The sequence below is a fragment of the Pelmatolapia mariae genome, linkage group LG13 (assembly GCF_036321145.2).
Source record: "Pelmatolapia mariae isolate MD_Pm_ZW linkage group LG13, Pm_UMD_F_2, whole genome shotgun sequence".
In the NCBI taxonomy this organism is placed as follows: domain Eukaryota; kingdom Metazoa; phylum Chordata; class Actinopteri; order Cichliformes; family Cichlidae; genus Pelmatolapia; species Pelmatolapia mariae.
The window spans coordinates 2,712,038-2,733,779 of NC_086238.1; the positions used below are offsets into that span (position 1 = coordinate 2,712,038).

Consider the following 21,742-nt stretch of genomic DNA (forward strand, 5'->3'; position numbering starts at 1 on the left):
TGAGCAGCTGCTGTAGGTGTAATGTGTAAATGTCCCAGTACTGTTGTCCATATAGTGTATTTACAAACTGCATGTTCAGACTAATAAGTTATTATTTCACTGGACACACGTGCACACACTTGCCTTTTATGTCTTAGTGAGGACATCTAATTGACATAATGCTTTCCCTAGCCGCTTACCCTAAGTGTAACCATCAAACATGAATGCCTAATCCTAACCTTTAGCCTAAACCTAACCATAACCTAACTGTAACCCTGACACTAAAACCACATTTTGAGCCTCAAAATGCCTTCAAACTTGTGGTGCTACAAAAGTATAGTAACTAGGGATGGGTACCGTTCTGACATAAACGGTAGGAACCAGACCGAAAAGCAGCGCACATTTCGGTGCTTTATTTCGGTGCTTTATTTCGGTGCTTTTTTTTTCCTGAGCCAATTCTAGTCAATCATTTTACGTTTCCGAGGATAGTAGGCGGGGCCAGGTACGTACGTTCTTTTAGAGCAGAGCTGCAAATTAAAAATGCCCAAGACGAAGCGGTCAAACGTCTGGCTGTACTTCGCAGCAAAAGATGCAAACTCAGCAGCCTGCAACAAATGCTTTAAGCTGATACTGTGATACTGTCAAAGGAGGTAACTCCTCGAATCTGATGAAACACCTGGCGACGCATAGCGTTTTTTTTTAAGCCGAGAAATGCGCCGTGTTTGATAACTTGCTGCGAGACCTCACGCCGTGTACATCTACTGCGGGTGTGGTGCCTGTTATCGGACCCGGAGTTAGCAACATCCCCCCAAAACCCGAAGAGGAGAGTCCTGGCCCCTAGCCCTGCAAGTGTAGCAGAAATGATGACAGATGATGATGGCAGCAGCAGCCGTTCTTCTCTGCGTGAGTAGCTTAATGTTGTTCGTGTGTAATTTACGTTGAGTAGGCTAACCACGTTATTACATTAATGCATGTAACTAGCAAACACCGTCGTAGTTACATGCGGCTGTCTTCTTGTTTGATGGCAGATACTCCCTTCACCCTGGCCAAAAAGACTAAAATGACCAAAGAAAAAGTGGGAAACAGCTAAACATGAGAGGTTTTTGGACAAAGTTTGTGTTTTTTCCATTGATTAAGCACTGCTTCCATCCAAGAGTGATACCATATATGTCCTATAGCTGCAGAAAAGGCTAACATTGTTATCTTTTTTTTACAAAAAAACAGCTGAACATGAGAGGTTTTTGGGCCAATTTTGTGTTCTCCATTCTTTAAGCACCGGTTTGAGCACCGTTTAAGCACCGGCACCGTTTCAAAAGTACCGGTTTGGCACCGGTATCGGATAAAACCTAAACGATACCCATCCCTAATAGTAACAGTTGAATTTTTGGTCCTCACAAATATATATAAACATGTGCACACACACACACACACACACACACACACACCAGTGAAGAATAAAGCAAAATAAAAGGGCAAGATTCTAAATTATGTTTCTGATTTTGTTTCAGTGTTTCTTTTAGTATATCTCTTTTGTGACAAAAGTCAGAATCACAGGTCATACCTGTTAGGGAATTATTCAGTCTAATCCATTCCAGTAGTGTTCACTATTGCAAACCCAAGCAGATTAATCACTGTCCCATGGATAACTTGCTATTTTATTAACCCGTTAAAGTAAATACCTGCAATGTTTCAAGATGTGCACTTTTTATCTATATCTTAAAGGTATAGTACAGCATACAACAAACTATCTTTAAAGTACTTGATTGTTTTGTAAAGCAACTTGTTGTTCAGAACACAGGCTTTGAATGAGCACTGACTGACAGAGAGCTAAAAGAAAGGATTTTTTTAAAAACAGAAAATCAAGGCTTGCCCTTTTGTCTCTCACTAAGTCGTTGCATATAGTTTGACAGCCAACTTTGACTTTCTGACAGTTTTAGGTTTTATTCAGCATTCAGGATCAACCATGCACACACACATACACATGCATAAATTCACATTAAGTTCCCAGCATGTTAACCTTCAAGCAGTGGGCTGCCCAGACAAGAACCTGTCTAGAAATCAAATGTGACAGGCTAATGAGATTTCAGACAGACACAGCAGAGGGCAAATAATGAACAACCAAGGCAAACACCTTTACATAAGTAACGGCATGAAACATGCTGCAACACAGTCTATTTTGCTGACTCACATGCAACCTTCAAACAACAAAAATAAAAAAGAATTTACCTAGTCTCTTGTCTCTTACCTAGTCTCTTGCACTTTAAATAGCTACACCAGGGTTCACCTGGTCTCAGGGTGGGTCCATTGTTGTGTGGGAGTGGTCTGCCCCCTTGCCTTGTAGGGTGGGCCGACCCACGTTAGGATATTCAGTCTGCATCTGCAGGGCTCGTGGGTGCCCGTAGGCCAACTGGGTGGGATGGGGAAGCAACCATTGCTGGGTGCACCTTGTCTCAGACCCAGACCAGTTTGTCTTGTCCTTTTACTGTGCGTGTCTGTTGTAACTGAGTGGTGTTGTGAAGCAGTGTGCAGATGAACCTCAAGTCTTTGGACCCATCTGCACACTCCTGTCTCCTTTTTTGGGGCGTGGAGGTGATGGGTGCTGCCCCAAACTCAGTGGTGTTCCGGGGTATTGTCATTGCAGGCCCTAGGCTGACTTCTTCCCACCCTCTGGCGAGGTGTGGGGAATGGGGGTGCCTACTGAGCCAGTCGTTTGCTAGCTCTCCTTCTGTGTGTAGTCCTCTACCCCCCCCACTCTCTCAAACAAAACATCACTCACACATGTAGGGTTTTGACTAGGGTGTTGTGGATCAACATAGATGTTGAAGGCCATTCATGTGGCTTGCTGGCTGTACTGCCTGGCGACACCCGCCCCCCTTTTTAAAAAAATTACATTCTAGTCATTACTTGTTAATAAAGTTAATAATAAATAATAAAATAATAAAGATTCACACGAACAAGAGGAGCCTATAGAGAGCCTATATAGCTGTTCTTGCAAAAGCAAAATATGTTTGGCACTACAGTGCTTCAGATCACAATTCTGTTTGCAAAAGGTGCCAGACAGGACAGGATTAAAATAAATAAAATATCAGCCACAACTAATATAAAATACAATAAAATTAAATGTAACAAACGGGAAGAGGATTTAATTGTGTTTGGAATAATCCATCATGCCTGCAGGCAGAGAATGGGCATGATCCATCATGGTGGCAGCTAAGGAAGAGGAGAAACCTAAACACAATTCATCTATCAATCAGCTCTTATAAAGGCTTTCTACTGACCATTGTGTAACTTTCTCTATATTTACATTCTGTTTATTTCTCTAAAAGCTCTGCAGTTTTTTCTTTTTACTCAGTTTCCAATCAGACCCCCTACTTTACTTGGAAGGCGTTTTTCCTAACTTACTGTGAGTGCTTTAGGCAAGTGTAACATGCTGTTTGGCTGCTTTTAGTTCAAATAAACCTAGAAGGCATTCAGATCAAGAAAATAACCATTTACAGCAAATGGTTACCCAGATTTATGAGGGAGCTCTCAGAAAATACCAATCAAGGTCATGCTATGAAAATCAATTTTGTCACGTGCAAGATTCGGCAAAATGTTTTTTAACTAGGATAGACTGGGACTGAATCTGAGCTGCAGCAGCAAACAGTGTCAGCATGGGTGTATCAGCACAGTGACAGTAACAAGGTTGCACGTAATATAGTAACTGGATGTTAGGTAGTAAACACAAGTTAAGGTAGTGATTTGGAAAGGTAAGTGAAATGTGTGATGTCAATATTTGCAATGACTAATTAGTATTAAAAGGTTCGTAATATTAAGCCTGCATTCTTACTAACAACAGTGGAAAAGCTTTTGTTGTCTATATGAACCTTTAGATCGCTCACTCTGTGACCTCAAAACACTTTTCTGATGGGTTTATGGCCACAGAAACCCATTTACTGAATATAAAATGATAGCCATTTTTAAAATTATGGTACCGCTGCACCATCGAGAGCATCCTAACAGTCTGGTATGGGAGCTGCTCTATCTCGGACCGGAAATCGTTGCAGAGGGTTTTGAAAACCGCAAAGCGCATCGCTGGAGCACCACTTCCTGCCATACAAGACATCTAGAGAAAGAGGTGCCTGAAAGGGCTGGGAAAATCATCAAAGACCCCAGTCACCCAGCACACGCACTCTCCTGCCCTCTGGAAGCCTCCGGACTAAGACCACCAGGTACTGGAACAGCTTCTTCCCTACAGCTGTCAGACTCCCGAACTCTGCCTCCTGACATTTGACCCCCATTAAACTCATGGACTGAACACACACACATCGGACAAAACAAACAAACGGCCGAGTGTACCCTAATAACACTGACTGAACCATCACTTACAACCACTTGCACTTTATATAACTACTGTATAAATTATCCATATATCTCACTGATCTCAACTGCACTACTGTAAATGTTGTATAGACAATGATACTGTACAATACAACAATTATAGTTTTACAACTGTTTATTAATACTCGCAATTGTATATCTACAATCTGTATTGTTTTAAAATTTTATATTTCTGTATAGTTTTCATATTTTTTAACCATATATAACCTGTTCATAGCCTGTACATAGCTTGTACAATGACTACAGCTGTACCATGTACATACTCATAGTTATAGTATATTCATAACATACCTTCATACCGTGTACATTGTAACATACCTATAATAGATCCACATTCTGTAATATATCTATATTATTGCAAAAGCACTTTCTGGATGGATGCAAACTGCATTTTGTTGCCTTGTACTTGTGACATGTGCAATAACAATAAAGTTGAATTCTATTCTAATTCCATTTAGAAGGACTGTTAATCAGACTTTACTGTGTGATTTAGCCTATAAGCATACAGTACCCCTTTGTTTCTCAGTTAGATGCTCATGTCCGGTTATACATCAATGGTAATGGCAGATTGAAGCTTAATAGTGGGATGTCACTAACCAGAGGGGGATGTCATGATTCAGTTCAATGAAATCTGGTTGAATTTTATTTATAAACTACCAAGCAACAGTCATCTCAAGGCTATACCAGTATTTTACTTCGTTGCAAAAGTCACAAGCCAACCTTCAGCTCTTTGTGCTTTGCTTCCAAGAAGCAAAAGTGAATTATGTTGGTCAAACCTTATTAGAAATATACTAATATACAAATTTCCCATTTATATGTGCAAATTATTTGCAAATTTCCCTCTTTTCCAAGCTATATATAAACAAATGAGTGGTGACTCAAGATTTTTGCACAGTACTGTATATAAAGTCTATAACTACTATAAATTACACAGCAGGGGACATAATTTGTCAGATAATTAAAAAAGCCCAGTGCAAATGTGAATTTAGAACATTTTTATACTCTAAAGGATAGATGAAATGTTCTATCTGTACTGCATAAAATTTAAATAAGGTAGTCTCAATAACAGTCTATCCACTGGTAGATTTTTATTTTAATCCAAATTCATGATTTAGTTATTAAAATTTTTCTTGTGAATATATATTTGTTAAATGGGGAAAAAACAGCAAAGCAAATCGAAACAATACATGAGACCTAATCAGCAGATGCAGCCGTCACTTCTATTACTGACACAATAACAAAAAAAGTCAGATGACAGTTAATGACAAGTCAGCTATTCAGGCAAATGTCATATTAATCAGCTTCAGCACAGAGACAGCCCTCGTCAAAGTGTTTAACGACATCCGTATAAATACTGACCGTGGTAGATACACAGTATTGGTACTATTGAACCTTAGTGCGGCGTTTGACACCGTTGATCATGACATATTACTGGAACGTCTAGAGAGCTGGGTCGGACTCTCTGGTACGGCACTCGACTGGTTCAAATCCTACCTTAAGAACAGGAACTTCTATGTGTCAATTAGCCAATTCTCATCACAAAATATAGAAATCACATGTGGGGTCCCCAAAGGCTCCATCCTAGGGCCCCTCTTATTTAGCATTTATATGCTCTCATTAAGCCAGATTATAACCACCAATAATATTAACTACCACAATTATGCAGACGATACTCAACTTTATATCTCAATGTCACCAGGTGATGTTGAACCTATCCGAACCCTTAATAAATGCATCGAGCAAATTAACAACTGGATGTCTCATAATTTCCTTCAACTGAACAAAAACAAAACTGAAGTACTTATTTTTGGACCCAAAAAAGATCGACTAAATATCAGTAATCAGCTTAAACTGGTCCAACTAGAAACTACTGACCAGGCCAGAAATTTAGGTGTAATAATGGACTCAGACCTGAACCTCCAGGACCACATAAAAGTAATAACAAAGTCAGCCTTCTATCACCTGAGGAACATTTCTAGGATTAAAGGACTGATGACACAAGGAGACCTAGAAAAACTCATCCATGCCTTTATCTCTAGCCGCCTTGATTACTGTAACAGTATCTTCACAGGTTTACCTAAAAAATCAATCAGACAACTGCAGCTGATCCAGAACGCTGCTGCTCGTGTTCTCACTAGAACCAAGAAAATAGAGCACATTACCCCAGTTCTAAAGTCATTACACTGGCTCCCTCTAGCTCAGAGAATAGACTTTAAAGTGCTTTTATTAGTTTATAAATCCTTGAATGGGTTAGCACCAGAGTACATTAGAGATCTGCTATCATGGTGCAAACCATCTAGATCAGTTAGGTCCTCCAGCTCTAGTTTACTGACTGTCCCTAGAACCAGAACTAAACATGGAAAAGCAGCTTTTAGTTTCTATGCTCCTCACATCTGGAACACACTATCGGGAGAATGCAAAGCTGCAGAGACACTGAACTCTTAAGTCTAAAACTATTTAGACTTGCTTATGAGTAACTGATCCTATCATGGCTTTCTAATTGCTTGTTTTTAATTTTCATACAAATTATTGTCTTGATTGTTGTTTTATTGTAAATGCTTTCTTGTAAATGTTTTCTTGTATTTTAACCTTTAAAGTGATTTGTTCTATTTTATGTGTTTTAATTTTAATCATGTAAAGCACCTTGAATTGCCTTGTGCTGAAAGTGTGCTATACAAATAAAATTGCCTTGCCTTGCCTTTGGTGGGAACATATGAAAGACAATGGATGTTCGTGTGTACAAGAGACACACAGACGAGCTGGCTCCAGATTCCATTTACTTATTGAATATGTAGCTAATAATAGAAATTTTCATAATAAATATGTTTGATACTAAAGCTTTTAAATACAGACAGGATGTAACACAAACACACATGCTCACAAACACACACTGTAGAAAGGCAGTGCACTCACAGGGTCTCTGAAACAGGGTATCCCAAACTTTATTTTACTGGTTTTATCAGAAGTACCATGTACCATGGAGAGCAGTCACAGTTAGTGGCAACACACATACAACAACTTTCCTCCTATCATTTGGTCTTGACCAGAAATCAATTTAAAAAAGAAAAGAAAATTAATACACGCACACACAGAGAAAAGAAAACAAATCTTAAAAATTATTACAAACATGACTATTAAAGTTACTGTTCCGTTAAGAAAAGAAAAAACCCCACATCAAATCAAAGTGACAAACATAAAAAACCCTGAAACACCCCGAAAGTGCAAAGAGGACAGAGAAAGAAAGAGAAGATGCATGAAAGGAAGGAGTGAAGAAATAAAAACCAGAATTTGTTGGCACAAAGGAAGAATTTAGGAAAGATAAACGAAAAGAGAATTATTCAGCAACCAAGATAAATGATCGACAGCTAGGAAAACAGATGGTGATTTAAATACAAACAAATTATCCGTTGAGAGACTAAATCAGATGCAGACACAGGCAGATATTCATAACTATACTTGGATGTTGGTGAATAGAAACAGTTCTAGAGATAATGATTTAGGGGGCATAAAAAGCAGCCATAAGTGAGACACGAGTTAAACAGACAGAAAGACAAACTAAAAACATAACGCTGTCTGAATCAAACAACAACAATCACTGACAAAAGGCAATCTCAAAAGCCTCCAACGGCAAAATAAAAGTAAATGGAAGCAGATGGAAGGAAAAAAATTAACCAACCAAGAATGAAGAAAGAGGATGCATGGGAGGGCAGAGTGAGGCAGCAATAGAGAAATAAGCTCTAAGCAAACTACAACTTCTCCAAAAAGGCAATATATGTCATTCTTGAGTGTAGCGAGTGTTGTTGTTTCCATTAAATAAATATGTAGAATTATTTCTCTATGGTTGGTGTGATGGTCATATAGTCCACCTCACTTATAACACTGTACAGTATATACACATTATTATTATTATTATTATTATTTCTTTAATGACAAAATAACCTTTAGATATACATATAGTATTCCTCATCCTCTGTCGGAGAATACAGCCACGGTATTAGAAGTAGCAAGCAGTGTCTTTTTTTTTTTGTACAAATAACCCATGCAGCTCCCATATAGATTACTTATTTAAGATACATAACTTCTTTAAGATCTCATCTCTCATTCAATAACAGCAGATATTGCCTTTTTTAACAAAAAACTTGATGAATTCATTAGTAATGTGCAAGTTACTCCAAAAAAAAAGTCATCGCATCTTTGTTTAAATTAAAACCAAAATGTTGTTAAGCTCTACATACATTACAAATGTAACTGAACAGAAAAAAGGAAAACCTGAATCTGTACAACATTCAAACCTTTTTTAGTCAACACTAAGGAAATGGGATACAATTCTCTATAACTATATACAGACATGTTATCATTCATGCACAGTGTCAACAAGTAGCACATTGACATTCCAAAATATGGAAAACATGGCATAGGGAGACAGAGGGTAGAACGGGAGCTGGGAAGAAGATACGGAACAAAAGGAGAACTGCCTGTTTTGGTTACTTTGGCAGCAGTGAGACTGAGAAAGCAAGATAGAGAAAGAGGGTGGAGAGACACAGGGACAGATAAAGACACCATAACAATACACATGCTGGACAGGAGAAGTCCATATCAGTCTCTCTGACCCAGAAATCAACATATGGCTGTAACTTCATTTTTTAATTATTATTATTATTATTATTTTCATCTTCTTTCATGTCATCTTCTTTTTCTTCCTTCTTCTCTACATCACTATCCTTTTTCTACATGTTAAATGTTGCATTTTAAGGTAGAGAATAGCTCCGGTAGCCTTTGTTTCCAGCGGTACATTTTTTTCTCTGTAGCAAATATTGCTCCGCTTGTACCAGTAGGGGCGTTTGTCCTTCCTTTTGCTCATTTTGTCTGTCCGATGTTGCTGTTATTTATTACTCGGTCTGTCAGACAGACAGTCAGTTAAAAAGTGAAAATGGCAACACAAACATATCGTCAACCCTTACATTAGATCAACATTGTTAATGGTTTACAACTGATTCAACACCACTGTATTTTTACATCAGGTACATCATTATTATTGTGTAAATCAGAGACAGAAAACCTAATCTCTGTTGTTTACATCAGAAGCAACTCTGTAAATGAACCAACGTAGTAGCCGTTTCACATAAGCGACAAGAACCAGTGCAATGCTTGTCCTTCATTTAAAAACCTGCCCAATTCTGTTTGAAACCCCACCACAGAAGAACAAAAGTTAAAACAAATGCAATCTACAGCTCATTTTTCTACTCCTTACTAGCTGTTAGTGTTAATATATACAGTGATGACCTGCCTAACTTTTGACCCTTTAAAATGCAGAATTTCAAACCAAAGCATGAAGCTGGACTCAAGCGTTAATGTGACTTGAGCTGGAACAAATTGCTTTACAGTCTTTACAGGAAAGTTGCTAGTTGCAGATAGAAAAAAAAAGTTAACTTCAACCAGAAAGTTAATATTTGATGATGTACAGCCAAGAAAAGTCTTTAGCTAAACAACAGCTAACATTGTTTAGTTTCCAGCCTTGTTTCAAACTCTGTGAACAGCTGTCATTAATCTGCCAATAAGGTTCATGTCAGACTAGCTTTTAAGCCAAAGTGAATACACCCAGAGAGACGGCGCAACAAAGCCAGTGCAGCAAAAGAGCTAAATTCCCGTAAAAGAAAACTTTTAGCATCTAAAAAAAAAAAAAATACACGCCATAAATTTAATGCACGAAACTGCATTTTTGCAAGCATTTGATTCCTGCTCACGCTAGAGTTCACCTTAAAATATTAGGCAGCTGGCACATTTTAAGTAATTCCAACATGATTTAGCAATATCAAAGACAATTAATACCTTGCTGAAGGTACTCAAAAAGTGATGCATACAGCTTTAATATTGTTATTCCTTCTTTTTTTTAAAGCAAGCTAGCATAATTTAGTTTTTTTACAGTGTATAAACCCTCAGCTCCGTGCCAGTGAAGAGACAAATACATACAAATTTAAATAAAAAGATTTGAGTTCTGTTAAAGCAACATCAAGCCTTTTTTAATGCTTTTCAGATTACTAATGAAATATGAATTATATTTGGTGTTTTAAGAAAGATCCATTGGTTAGAAAACCCTTTACAGTTTGGACTGCAAACATTAATATCTGATATAAAGGTTTCCCTTTGGTAAAACAGGGGTAAACTGCCACTCCAAGGCCTTCACTTAAGAACAGCTACTCTAATGGAGAGCCACAGATTGTGCCGAGTTTGACAAATGCAAGTAATGCAATATCTCATTATACTGTAGCTATCAAACGACGTATACGCCAAATGTCTTTTCTTAGTTGTTTTCAAACTGTAGACTGCAGCAACAAAGCCATGTTTCTGTAGCACTGTCTTCTCAAATTTTCATCCTAGTGTTGTTGTTGTGTAATTAATAATTTTTTCAAAAGCTATATTCAGAGTATTTATATCGTTGCAATTATCTGGATTTGCCAAACTCATCCAATCTAAGCCAGCCCAGGTCTACTTTCTCAGGGGTTAAAATCTGCCTTTTACAAGAATCCTGACAAGTTTAAAATGGATTACATCTAGTCCGGACTACTTACTCTTACAGATGACATTATAAATACAATTTATCATATACATCAAGTAAAAAACACATTAGAAGCAGAGAAATTCTGGACTTATGGACTTTTATTATGCCTACATATACTGTAAGTTACGTGTATGCTGAGATCTTTGTGATTTTAGCTGAATGTTGCAATAGTTAACAGTCTGAAGTCTAAACTTCTCTGACAGTCGAGACAGGCTTTAAAATGTACATAATTCTGGGCCCTTGGTGTTCGAGGTTTTGGGATCGATTCGTTGTCTGTCTAATACTGAATCACAGAAAGCAGAAGATTCCCAGACAGTTAGTGTTTTGGAATTTTAGTTTGTGAGTCTTATGATTTGGCAGTTAGTTTGGTCTGCACACAGTAGACGTAGTGTTTCATATGCCCTGGTGTCCTTTTAAGCTACTAGCACACTATTAGGATGATAAATAAGTCCAAGTGGGCCTCTGTCACATCATGCACACAGACCAGTGGTAATAATTTAAGATCAGTTTACATTGTTAAACTAACAAAAGTATGCTACATATATAATAGAATAACAGAGACTGTTTGTGCCCATGTCACAAAGAGAGATTATACACTTTAGGAGTTAATTAGCTTTTAACCAGGGTGGACTACCATGGTAACCTGGCTACTGAGAATTAAAACACTGGGCTATATACTCCACAACAGGAGGAGATTTGTGGGGACAAGTGTTGTAACTGTATCCCTGTTAGCTTTCTGTTATTGCCCTGAAACCGGTGTGAGCTTGTCAAACACAGGCTGTCTGAGATTAGATGTAACCTGTGTTACATATCCACATTTACCCCGTCCTCTACGCCGACGTCCGGCCCAACAGAAAATAATTTTCACCTATCCCTTTATCTGATGGCTTTTGTGTTAAGACTGAAAACTGGCAGCTGAATTAATGTGTCAAGTTCAACAAGAATGAGTAAATCCCACAGATCACATTAAGGTTATTTGTTTGAAAGCAACTTACCTTTGAATAAAGAAATATGACAAAGCCAGATGGTAATTGCTTTCTTTAGGTTAAGGCCTTCGTCATCCAGACATATTATGAGTAAAATGTTTTTGACTAGTAGTGTTTTTTGGAATGAAAAGTTGAAGCCTTGTCTGAATGAGTACTTAGAAGCAGCAGGTTACTTTTACAATATCTAGGAAATTCTTGATGCCTGGTGTTGTAACATAACAAAGACATGCAGCTATTATCTCATGTAGCCCTGCGCTAGTCTGAAGCAAAGCTCTTTTAACTGAGAAATCAATGTGTAAGGTTTAGCAATATAAGCGCCTGTTAAATATTCCCCTTAATGACCAATCTATGTGAAACATTATAAATCAAGGGTCAGGGTTAGGGATTAGTGGTTATTACAAAGCCCTTGAAGATTTTGATTGGTCCAGCGACCAGCCAGGTTGGCGATGCTTAAGACACGCACAGAGATAATGACTGAAGCTGTTAAGTAAACCAAGCGGCAGAAAATGAAGGAAAAGAAGGCCTATAAAGGGTGCTAGCTAGAATTTTCAGTCTATTTAAAAGTTATGATTCAGAAATGATGGCGGCAATCCCACAGGTGGAACACCAGATAACACCAGGTGGTTCCATAGTAAAAACAAAAATACCTAGATATTTATGCAGTGATAATAGTTTCTAACAGTTTTCGACGGTAGAGTGGCCATTTCGTCTTCTCAGACATGACCTTATTAAAGGTAAAAGCACACTAACCACTTCTTGGTTCAAATTAGTCCTTAATTCATTTACATTTACAGTATAAAGCAACAGAAAGAGGGTCCGTTCAGGAGCGCATGGCGTAACCGAGACATTCAGAAGGAAAACCGTGAAGCTGTAATGTACGATCAGCTCTTTATATTTACAATTCGAACCTCAGTGACGCTTAAAACATTTCATCTCACTGAATGTGCTCTCCTGCGAAAGTCGTACTCGGCATTTCTACAGGCTGGGAGAGCGAGAGTCAAAAAGACCTCGAACACGAAAGCATATCTCGCCTCACGCAGTGAGAGCAAGACGAGAGGCGTTTTTTTCACAGTACTTGACCATCTTCCCACAACACACAAGCACGGACACCCACTGTTACACACCGGCACACACACAGTTAGTTGTCATGAAACAATTGTGGCAATGTATCCGGTTTCTTCTGATTATGTTTTCAGTATTGTCTGGTCATGCATGCACATACTGATAAAGTTATTCTTTCTTTGTCTGTCTCACACCTGCCTGTTACAGTGGTTGGATACAGGCGATGCACTGCACTGAAAGAGGGCTCCTGCTGAAAGCACTCATTCTCAATAGGAGCTTTTATGGTGTGTACCTCTGTTTTAACCTCAGTCCAAGTGTTTAAATTCATTGTAATTGTATATGGTCGAGCCAGTTGGGACATGTTTAATAAGATGACTTGATTGGTTTGCACTTTTAGAGTGAGACACGAATATATACCTTTGATTTTTTTTTCTTTTCTCATTAAGCTTCCACCGTTCTGGATAATTTCACTTCCTATTAATCTCATGTTTTTTGTCATCCTTCCATGCATCTGTACCTCTTTCCATTCTGTCTTTATCTGTTTAAATGTGCACTCCTTCATCTGTACATCTATCCATTCATCTATCATTAAATCTATTGCTGAAGGGGGGACTTATAGAACAACGAGACAGCCTTAATTCCTAAATCAAAATTCATCCATTCATCAACCTCCCCCTTGTTTTTTCCTCCATGTTTTCTTGCTTTGTCCCACCCTTCTCTTCAACATCTCCTATCATCTTAGAAGCCCTGGATGTGGCAGTAGGCTTCCAGTGAGGAGAAGAGGATGTAGAGGAGCCACAGGCTAACGAACAGCATGGTGGTAAGGGCCTTCGCAGTCCGGGGCCCACCCAGCTCTCCACCAATGTCTGGTCGCCGTCGGTACATCAGCGTGGCAACAGAGATAAAGGCAAAGATGGTGAAGAGTGTGACCGAGAAAGCCAGCGTGCCAGGATCTACCCTGAACTCCTCACCCCTGCTGTTGTGGTAGATGGCAGCAATGGACCACGCCACCTGTTGAACAGCAGCAAAACTGAATTTAATAACATGAGACGCGGTGACCATGTACAACAAAGGAAACAAAAGCAAATACAGACTTTGCCAAAAGGGAAAGGTGGGTGTGGCAGACCATACCACTTGTCAGTCACACACGCATTCATGCAGAATTAAAGAATAGGACTCATGCAGTAACCTATCACTTATACCAAGCACAACATAATAATTTATACTACAGCAAAATGACAAGCACTACTGCATTTTCTCTAAATAGCTATCAATCAATAAATCTTTAATTAAATATGCTGGACTTACCCCAATGCCCAGAAACACATTGACAGCATTGGAGCCTGTCACATTACCAATGGATGCATCTGCATACTGATCCTGGATAGCTGCTACCTTACTGGCAAATGTGTCTGGATGAAGAGAGAGAGAGAGAAAAAAGAGCTAAAAATCAGATTTGTCATTGGCCATAAAGTAACTGGTGATCTTTGTTACAATCTCTCATGTTCAAGTTAACGAGAAAGAAAAAAAAAGATCAGATACAGCTGATCGCAAGATAAAAAACACTCTTAATTCTGATGATGACTTATTAAAAACTTTGACTTTCCTATTCTTCTTCCGTCACCAAGAAATTAATGCAACCGTTTTTGTGGAGTGAAAGTGTAAAGCAATAAATAAAACAAAATGTTCCATTCAGTGTAAATTAAGTGTTACTGACTTAATGTCTAACACAGACTAACACGCCTAATCACAAAATTCCCCAACTGTGCCTGTAGCCTGTAACAGTTGCCTTTGTTATCATAGAGTCTTTTTTTTATGTTATTGCCACTTTCAGCCAGAATAACAACAATGGATATCTATGCCAAAGGTACAAGGAGGGGAGGCAAAGGATAGATGAGGAGAGGAAAGAGGAGACATAAGTTGGATTACACTTTTATCATCATGGACAAGGTAAGATTTCTGCACAAAAAGATGGATGACTTTGTAGCTCTTCTAAGGAATCGGTTTGACTTCCATTAGTGTATGGTTCTGCGTGTCACAGCAACACAGAATTAATCAAGATCCCATTGGTCCCACTAACAAATAGGAATAATCTAAGAGTGGTAAGAAAAGAAGGTTTAAAATTACAAACGATGAAACACTGGTCATATTGCAGTGAAGATATTGGTCTGTTAGAATCAATGTTTCTCCAACAAACAGCCATGCTGTTGCTGGAAGACCCAGTAAGACTGTTACCGGAAGACTTGAATTATGCATCATACTGCTATGTTTTTATTCCTCTATTTTAATTATTTTGATTCTCAGCAATTCTACGACTTTCACATGACTGAGCAGCTGTAATGGGATAATTTCCCACCGTGAATTATGAAAATTACTCTGGATCTGGTAAATTTGCAGTGATTTCTGTGTTACACAAGACTGCATGGACAGATAAGGACACTTTTCATGCATGAATAATGTATATAGCTATTAATACAGACCACATACAGAGCACTATATAAATCTTGTTTTCTATTTTTAGACAGGCAACCTTAAATTAGGAGCCACAATCTTTAATCCCATTGCAGTGTTTCTTCTACAGCAGCCAGCATATGCACGATTTGCTCCGAGATCAAGAATTTACAAAGTTGAATTGCAGTTTGGGGGAACAAACAGATTTTGGCTGGTGACTAAGAAGCAATGTGCTGCGTAGTCCTAAAAATTTCCCCTGCCTAATGTTTGCCAAACTACAGCAGCTCCAAAGTGATGCTCTTCCTTACTGCACTGAAAGGAGCAACGGTGACTCTGCCAGATCCCAACAATAGGCTGTTTGGTGAGCAAATAGCCAAATGGTCAGTTAGCACTCTTTTCTGGCTAGCTTCTCTTTGTTAGTGATTCATGTCATCTTGCCTTTCTCTGCCAGATACAACAAGAAGAGACAAAAACTGAGATTACGGAAGAAAGCAAAGGATGAAAAGAGAAGGAAGGGATTACTTGAAGCAGCAGCCAACCTGGCTGTGGAAAAGAGGATGATGGGAGGATCAAGGAGTAGATATAGGGTGGTGATAGATATGACAATTGGCCTGTGAAAGAGACTAACACCTGTCTGCTGGGCTTATGGATGTGTGTCAAGGCTCTGTGTGTTCCTGTCTTTGTGTGTGTGTGTGTGTGTGTATGTGTTTTTCTGTATTAAGAGCGCATACTGTATGTACACTGTGTCTCTGTGTGTTTGCGAAGTTTGCCACCTGGGTCCAATCTGATGCCATGCCTCTACCAGCTGGCAAAGGCATGCATGCCTGTGCATCAAATGGTCTTTGAGTGCTTGTGAGCTTGATTGAGTGGGTGAGTCCGTGGGTGTGTACGTGTTCAGCAGTGACGTGAGTGTGTGTTTCTGTGAAACAGGTTCCACTCTGAAGCTCCTTATGTGACAGTATGGCTCCCTGGAGAGCTTTTTGCCCTTTTCCACTACCTCTCTGTCAATCAGTCACTGTCTCGCTCTTCTCTTTTTTACGTCATACTCCTCCTTCTTCCCCTCTCCCCTCTATTCCTGTTTTTCCCCATTGCCTCTTAAAATGGAAGAACATGCAACTAATATGCTCAGGAAAATCTTGGCATTTGGAATGTTTATGGTGTTAGCAATAAAGGAATAAAAACAGAAGCATTAATCGTCTGGGGACCTTGACTATCCGAAGGAAATCTGGCCCTCTTGAGATTCCTTATTATAGATCACTGGTCCACAAAATACTGAACAATACACAGAGGGGTATATAAATACTCAGGGGGTATAAACCAGTTGAAGAACTTTTTAAAGATATTTTGTTCTGAACTGGACAGTGCTGGGAGACTGATGTGTAGTAGCTCTTACTAGTTTAATTGAAAAACATTCAGGAATATTCATTATTTTGTTACTTTGACAGAGGGTCAAAGAGTATTCGAGTATTTTACAGTGACCGATCATTAATATCTTATCTATTTACATTTATTTGTCAAAAATCATGTCTTACGTGACATGATTATTGTGGTACAATATTGTGAGGATACATGATGACTATCAGCTTCACTGTCCTGAACCAATATTTATTGCACAATGCTTTTATCCTCTGTATGTGTCTCTTTTTTTCTCTTTTAAACCCCTGTGTATTTTCCTCAGTTTGAATGCTCTGATCAAATTTCTGAAGCCATTAGGAGTCATGATAATACACTGCATACACTAAGTGTACTGTGGAATCATGAACCAACAAAGTTTTACCTGAAATTTTACCCGAATACCCGCAAACTACAAACAAATGTGAGCTTCTTTAGTTTCAAATTTTCCTAACAGCACCGCTTTAGTTGTTTTCTTTCTATCTCCCTTTCTCCATGTGTGGGTTAGCCTGGCTAACTGTGATAAACGAGGTTAACTGACATAGAACCACAGCACAGGATGGGTTTTATTAACTGTAATAGCCACAGAACTGGAGGTCTGTTTCTTTGTGTGTGTGTGTATGTATGCGCATGTGTGGTGAAGCCACAGGAGGCTCTGTTAATAAGGCTGAGAGCTTCAGAAAGGCTGAGCCACTTTGTTTTCATTCGGCAGCTCTACACATTATGTGCATGTCTGTGTGCAGTACTGTGACTCGGGCATCTCTATGTATGTGTATGTGTCCATAAATTCAGCTGATATCAAGTGTATATTTTTCTTAGTGTATGAGCATATATTACATGTATAGCCATATGCTAATGTACTATGTGTGTACGTGTGAGTATAAAGTAGTATGGAGCACGTGCCTTTTATCCCTAAGCTCCCTAAATACGAGGACAGGGAGCACCTGAGCCTGACATGACAAATAGTCTTATGGTAATAGCGCATGGTGGTCACAGTACAAGTCATTGTGTGTGGGGGTGTGTGTACACAAGTGTGCAAAATCTCTTTCAAGCTTTAATGTTTTTCAGATAGATGAGTGTGCTTGTCTATTACTCAAGTTGCGCAGTCGTTTATGTTTTTCCATGTTCTAGTTTATACATCTAGCAGTCAAGTACACACTGTATGTGTGATGTATTTGTCTGTGTGTGCATGTGGGGACCAAGGTTAAATCATATAATTACCCAGCCATCGGTCATTCTTCACACGTACGCAAGATGAGCCATGTTGCTGTCGGCAGACTGCACTGCTTTGTCTAACGGGCACCCATATACAAAAAATATTGTGGCAAGACGCTGAGAACTATTCTGGTACAAGTTCACTGAGAATAAGAGCTTGGGAAATGTGAGCTCTGAGGTTCTTTTTATCTACTTTTATGTCGTTTTTCTTTGGATTTGTAATAGCAGAAAAATAATATTGAAGAATATAAATACAAAGATGCTTTCATGTGGAAAAGCTCTTCAAATCTATTTGTCATTACAGACCAAAGTAAATTTAGTGAATATTATCATGATGCCAGAATTACGACTTATCATTTTCTAGCAATGGATAATTACCCAAGTCCTATTCCCTGTTACTAAATAACCATGACATTTCTTTTCTGGATGACTGAATTTGAGTCGAAACTGTGCAATTTGCAATGAACCAACATAAAATTCCCCTGCATACTTGTTAGTCTATAGTGGAACATATCACGCTGAAATATATCCCATCTTTATGAAAGTTGCTACTGTATATATAAAAATTACTTGTTACTTAGTGTTTCTCGAACTTGGGAAGTTTTAATAGCGTGCCTTGATATTCATTCCACTCTAGCTTTTGCTGATTTGTGTAGTTAAATTGAGCAAAGAACTGAAAATATCAATATATATTCCTTGAGGTGGATCACTGATGAATAAAGATCTTTTTCTCATAATTACTTTATAAAGCTAAATAGCAAATGTAGAGCGAGAAAAGGATTTGATTAAAGCTGGCAGATGGTCCAGTAGACTGCAAAAACACATACTGTGATGGATTCATGTACGCCTACACATACATGTATATAAACATAAAGGGTAAGTGCTCACACGCTCACCTGGTACTGAGGTTCCCAATGCAACAAATACTACTGCTGTGACAGAGTCTTTCAGGCCTACTGTGCATCCAAAGTGAGAGGCCAAGTCCCCTGTAAGGATAGGAAAGGAATAATTTCCATCACTATACTTCACAGCATATACTTAGAAGAAAACAAATGTGTTCAGCTGTTGAATAAACCATCACTTGTTGTGTATGACCTTTAAATAAAATATACTGTTTCTTTTGGTCGCATCTCTTGTCAATCCCTCAGGATATTTAAAGTCTTACCAATGATGGCGGTGAGCAGTCCGATCATGCAGATGGAGACTACAAAGCAGGCCCAGCCATTCCAATACTCTGTGGGCGGGACGAAGGCGAACAGAACCTTCCAGAATACAGTGAGGAAATGCATGACGTAGTCAAAACACGAGGGCAGCTTCTCCTCCCCACACTCCTCATCGTCGTCATCTTCGCCTGGGAAGAAATAGGGGGAAAAAAAAGTGGTAGCCAGTTGAATCCTTGAGTCTTTGTTAAAAGCGCAGATTGTTTACACTAATTTAAATAAGATCCACAAGTTCGAGACCCAGGCACATCACAGATCAGATTCAATGTCATCCCTGCACTCCCATGACTTTCCTATTGCTGTAGTTGAAAATGTTGCTTGAATCTTTAGTCTATAGTGATTTAGCCTGATAACCTGAAAAGCAAAATCCCTGTGTGTGTGTGTGTGTGTGTGTGTGTGTGTGTGTGTGTGTGTGTGTGTGTGTGTGTGTGTGTGTGTGTGTGTGTTTGCAAGCCAAACCTCTGCTTTCAGAATCAGAATCTTTATTTGGCCATGTTTGTACACGCAAACAAGGAACTAGACTCCAGCACACTTTGCTCCCTGCATGCAAAGAAAAGAAACATTTTTTTTTTAAATAGGCTGTATGTTAGAAACTATGCAAACTGAGTAGTGCAATGTGAATATGTGCATATGGCCTGAATGAAAGCAGGGAGTTATTTCATAGTGTTCATGAGAGTCACGGTCCTGGTTCTTTGACTACGTTTTTGGGTTGATTATGGTTATGGTATTAGTTAGTCTTTAGTTTTATATTTCCTAGTGCCTCTGACTTTTCATTATTTACAATTCTAGTTCTATAATTCTTGTTGTTCATATTTGGTCCCTTTCTGTTACTTGTGTCTTCCATGATTCCCTTGTAGGTTCCGAGTTCTTAGTTTCCTCCTGGTCCAAGTTTTAATGTGTTTTTATATTTTTGCATTTTCATGCTACAGCAACAAAAAGCAGCTTCATTCAGTTGATCCTTGGTCTCCGAGTCCTGCGTTTGGGTCTCATCTTACCTGCCACGGAGTGCATCATGACAATGAGAGTAACAGCCTGGGGGAAGAAACTACCTCTGTGGAGTCTGGTTTTCACAAACAGCGCTCTGTAGCACCTGAGTGAAGGTAGCAGTTTGAACAGTTTATGTCCAGGATGTAAGGGGTCTGCAGAGATGTTTTCTGCCCATTTACTAACCCTGGACCTGCACAGGTCCTGGATGGAGGGAAGATCAGCACCAAGAGCAATTCTCTCTGCAAATCGGATTACTTGTTGCCGTCTGACCGGCAGCTCTTGTGGCAGGTTGTACCACCTGATTTGATGTGAAGTACAACCTCTGCTAGGTCTTCTTCCGGATAGTCTACATGTGAGGACCACTTCGAATACCGTGAAAAGGTGGTTCCTAGGAATCAGAAGTAATCCACAGTAGGTACTGTATTGTTGAGGATGGTGGAGAGGGGAGGGTTTCTCTGAAATTCCACCACAGCCAACCACGTTTGGTTAGGCTGCTATGTGCGGATCTGTGTGAGTGTGTTGAATGTTTGCTGAAAGAATGCTGGAACCTGAAATTTAAATTACTCTCCTCACTCAGTAAAAGAGAAACGCTCACATGCTATTAGAAGTCTGTGCGCTCGCTGTATAGATGGCTGTTTTTCTGATCCATTTATAAATGAATGAATAAACGAGGCCACCTGCTGCTTCCATGAAACATGCTGACTGGGTGATTCCAGGGAAAGCTATAATCTCTTATTGATTTCACCCTTGTCATTCAGTCACTGCATACTATTAACATTCAAAGAGGTGGTGATGCATTAAAATGTTCCAAACAACCGAATAAAACCCCATTAGCACTCTAAACCCAGGCGAGTTTGGAGAGGTTCAAACTGCAGCTGCTTTCCCATAAGGAGTTGTATGAGGTCTGACCTTAAAAAATATATTTAGTTATTTTTTAACCTTACATCTTAACATTTAAATATATAGCATTTACACATTCATGATTGTCATGAACAACAATCCATTTGCATGTTAATAAACTGACTGTCTGCTGTTTTTTTTGTTATGCTCATGAAACAACTGGAAATAATCACTGTCTGAATATTTTAAGTAACCTTCAAAAAGAGGCAGACAGCAAGACTGTTAAGATGCTCCTTCTGTTATTATTATTATGATATTACAAGAAGCCTGATATTTAAGTCTTAAACATACTGTACTGTGCAAAAGTCTTGAGCTGCATTTGACTTTTGTTGCATATGTTGATCCAATGAGTGAGACATGGTTTTGAATAAGAGTTCTTTAGGCTTCTTAAGGTCTTTCAAAATTTTTTGGACATTGGCTGCTTTTTTACTCATTTTCAATCCAGTCGTTCATCTTGATCAATTTCAAATGAAATTTTTGGTTTGTTTTTTGTTCGTATAGCCACTTAAGTAACAAAAAAGGCCCCTCAGCCCATTAATAAACTCATCTACACATGACAAATAGCTGTTATCTATCTAAATAGAAAATATCTATTTCAAAAACAAAATTGT

At 38.8% G+C, this 21,742-nt stretch overlaps 1 protein-coding gene across 2 annotated transcripts in view; it reads right to left on the bottom strand.

Moving 5' to 3' along the window:
* Positions 1–8,007: 8,007 nt before the first annotated feature.
* Positions 8,008–21,742, bottom strand: part of slc8a1b (solute carrier family 8 member 1b) — a 136,791-nt gene continuing 123,056 nt past the window's right edge. For both annotated transcript variants that reach the window (XM_063490967.1, XM_063490966.1), the window contains exons 8-11: positions 19,190–19,375; positions 18,921–19,010; positions 14,275–14,378; positions 8,008–13,977 (exon numbers count right to left, since the gene is read on the bottom strand). In XM_063490967.1, the coding sequence (XP_063347037.1) occupies positions 13,705–13,977; positions 14,275–14,378; positions 18,921–19,010; positions 19,190–19,375 (653 nt within the window). In that variant the 3' untranslated portion in view covers positions 8,008–13,704. The remainder of the gene's footprint in view (positions 13,978–14,274; positions 14,379–18,920; positions 19,011–19,189; positions 19,376–21,742) is intronic.